This window comes from Pygoscelis adeliae, unplaced genomic scaffold (genome assembly GCF_000699105.1).
Source record: "Pygoscelis adeliae isolate BGI_AS28 unplaced genomic scaffold, ASM69910v1 Scaffold423, whole genome shotgun sequence".
NCBI classification, from domain to species: Eukaryota; Metazoa; Chordata; class Aves; order Sphenisciformes; family Spheniscidae; genus Pygoscelis; species Pygoscelis adeliae.
This window is the reverse complement of record NW_008824415.1, coordinates 222,163-225,220: the sequence shown is the minus strand read 5'-3', so window position 1 is coordinate 225,220 and position 3,058 is coordinate 222,163. Positions and strand designations below refer to the sequence as shown.

At 48.1% G+C, this 3,058-nt stretch overlaps 1 protein-coding gene across 1 annotated transcript; it reads left to right on the top strand.

The window, feature by feature from the left end:
* The first annotated feature begins 1,794 nt into the window (after nt 1-1,794).
* Nucleotides 1,795-2,693, top strand: LOC103914264 (olfactory receptor 1102-like). The gene is given in 2 exon segments (XM_009320877.1): nt 1,795-2,503; nt 2,506-2,693. Coding segments are annotated over 2 exon segments (891 nt in total). The 5' UTR covers nt 1,795-1,800.
* The last annotated feature ends 365 nt before the right edge of the window (nt 2,694-3,058 follow it).

The window sequence follows — 3,058 nt, the reverse complement described above, 5'->3', positions numbered from 1 at the left end:
AAGTAAGCACCCCTTTCTTTCTGTCTGATGGACTTGAAGGCGGTGAGATAGAGGAAAGAAAGGACCAGAGGTGTAAGATATCTCGTTTATAGCCATGAGACTGAGAACAGCAGAAGGAATCCTACATGGGAAGAGGGTTCTTCTGCTTTAAAGTTTAGATGACATAAAACAAGGAGACATGTAGGTGTTCGGTCTTTGCATAGGTGCCACTGTAACGGCAAGGGGTGGCCCTGGTGACCAAGGCAAGGGGGTGCTCGATACCTACAGCACAGGCTGTATTACCTCCTCTCCCTGCCCTGCTCAGCTCCTCCTGTGTTTGCTTGTGTGGCCTCGGCTCTACATCCAAGTTAGTTTCCCCGTTGCCGCTGTGCCACCGCCAATTTCCTTTCCTGTGGGGTTGTCAAGACTGCGTATGCTGAAAACGGTGTGTTCGTATCAGTTTTGAAAGAAAAATGCACACTTTTGCTCTGTTTTGTTTTGCAAAATCAACAAGTAATTCTGCAATTTCTGCAAGTTGCATTGCTGCAGAGAGAAAAACTTGGTTTGTTTTAAATATATATTTACGTTACAGTGGCTGCTTCTGGGCGGCTGTGGAGGGCTGCTCCGTATTTCTCACCGATTTCTGCGAAAAGTCAGGATGCGTTGGTATTTGGAACTCCAAAGTATGAATTTTAGAATGAGGAGGCGTAGAGAAAGACGTTATGAAGGCAAAGGTTTGTTGTGCCATCTTTTTTTTTTTTAATGGTTTCTTTTCTCCCAAATGATGGCGCCGCACCATTTCCACACACTCCGTAAAAGCATAACCCCAAATCAGTAAAAGAAACGACAAGTTATGGAGGAGTAAGGGGGATTTTCATTTTTTCTCTCTGCAGCAGTGCAAGCAAAACAATCTTTAAAAAAAAACCCCAAACTCCACCGCGGCGGCTTCCTAAAATTTGGAATCATCAAAAGGAATGGGTACATCTGCTGAATTCCCAGGTTCCCCTGGCGATTCCCCACCACTGCGGGCGTCCGACGCGCCCTCTGAACTGTGCGTTCCCCCTTTCTCTGCAAAAATGAGGTGCCAAAGAGCAGCCTCGCCTCCCGCCCAGGCCTCTGGGCTGCTGCTGCCGGCCACGCGAACACGGCTGCAGGGCGCGCGGGCTCGGGAGGGACTTCTGGAGCAAAATTCGGGACTTCCTAGGGCTTTTCTTTCCCTTCGTGGACTTCACCTGATGAATTCACTGGCGTTTCAGAGGCTTGATCCCAGCTGGAGCTTATCATTACGTCGTCGTTAGACTTGGTGTTATTTTAGAAAATGACGAAGAGTTACAGATGCAGAAAGACGTATCAGAAAACCTGTTTGCTTTTGTGATTCTGATGCTGCGTACCAGAACACCGTACATAGCGGTTATATTCTAGTTCAAATGCTGTGAAAAGCCTATTTTCATTATGGATATAACTAATTTGTTATAGGAATCACTGAGCCCTTTTTCTAACTCTCTTTTGTTAGAACTTGGGAGGGTTACACTGAAATGTGATGTATCCTATGAGTGTACAATAGATAAAAATATATATGTATCAGGGTGAAGGAAAAATGGAACTCTTGGCAGGGTAACTGATACCAAAATAAAATTTCCACTGTCTTGCCAAATTGTTTTTTTGATGAATGTTGATTGAAAATTAAACAAACCCGATAATGAGAGAGTTAGCCAGTACAGGCACTGGGGATTGTTGGTCTTTTTAGGTGCTGAGTCTCTCTATTAATTTATTATTTTTGTTATGGCTCTTTGAACATAACTTACAGTGCTTTTGGAGAAGATGGCCGAGGAAAATCAAACCGAGCAAGTTACGGAGTTGACTCCTGTGGGACTGACAGAGAACCCACGACTCCAAGGGCCTCTGTTTGTCCTGTTCCTCCTCATTTACTTCATCACGCTGGCAGGGAACCTGGGCATGGTTGCGCTGATCAGGAGCAGCAGCCAGCTTCAATCACCCATGTACTTTTTCCTTAGCAATTTATCTGTCCTAGATGCTTGCTACTCATCGGTGGTGGCGCTGAGGACATTAATGGACCTTCTGATGGAGAAGAAAACAACCTCTCTAGCCGGCTGCACCGCCCAGCTTTTTTTTTTCATAGCTTTTGGGACCACCGAGTGCTTCCTTCTTGCTGCGATGGCGTACGACCGCTACGTGGCCATCTGCGACCCTCTGCTTTACCCGGCCATCATGTCTCACAGGGTCTGCACCCTGCTGGTGGCCGGTTCCTGCGTGCTTGGCCTGCTGCACTCTTCGGTACACACGGACTTCACCTTCAGCCTGTCTTTCTGCCGGCCAGCGAAGGTCAACCATTTCTACTGCGACCTCATGACTATTCTAGCGCTCTCCTGCTCCGACACCCACGTCAACAGGTGTCTGATGTTCGGCCTCGCGGGACTGGTGGAGATGGTGACCATCTTGGCTGTCCTGGGCTCCTACGCCTTCATCCTCTCTGCCGTCTCAAAGATCAGCTCTGCGGAGGGCCGCGCAAAGCCTTCTCCACCTGCACCTCTCACCTGGCTGGAGTCACCATCTTCCACGGGTCTATCCTCGCCCTGAACTTCCGACCAAGGTCCAGCGACACCCTGTGCACGGACAAGATCTTTGCTGTGTTTTACTCACTGGTGGTGCCCATGCTGAACCCCCTGATCTACAGCCTCAGGAACAGGAGGTGAAGAACGCCCTGAGGGAGTTTGTCATGTGGAAGGAGCTTTGGCATGATATTTATCTGCTGGTTTTGTGACAGAGGACGTCACAGCTTCACTTGACGCCAAGGATTTTTGTTTCCCCACCCTATTATTTAGGCTTCCAGATTTGGTTTGGAAACATTTCCAAGTCTTGCTTTCTTTCTATTGCTGGCTTGTGCCAGTCACCAGATACCACAGACAATCTGATTCACCTCCTGTATTTTCTTGCGTGTAGCTTTTTTTTTCCTCCCTCTTGGTCTTTTCAGGTGTACACTGGACATCAGCTCCAGGCTCCCTGGTAGCCCTGTCAAAATCCCTGTCAAAATGCTTTTCCCCAGCCTTCAGCATCTCCC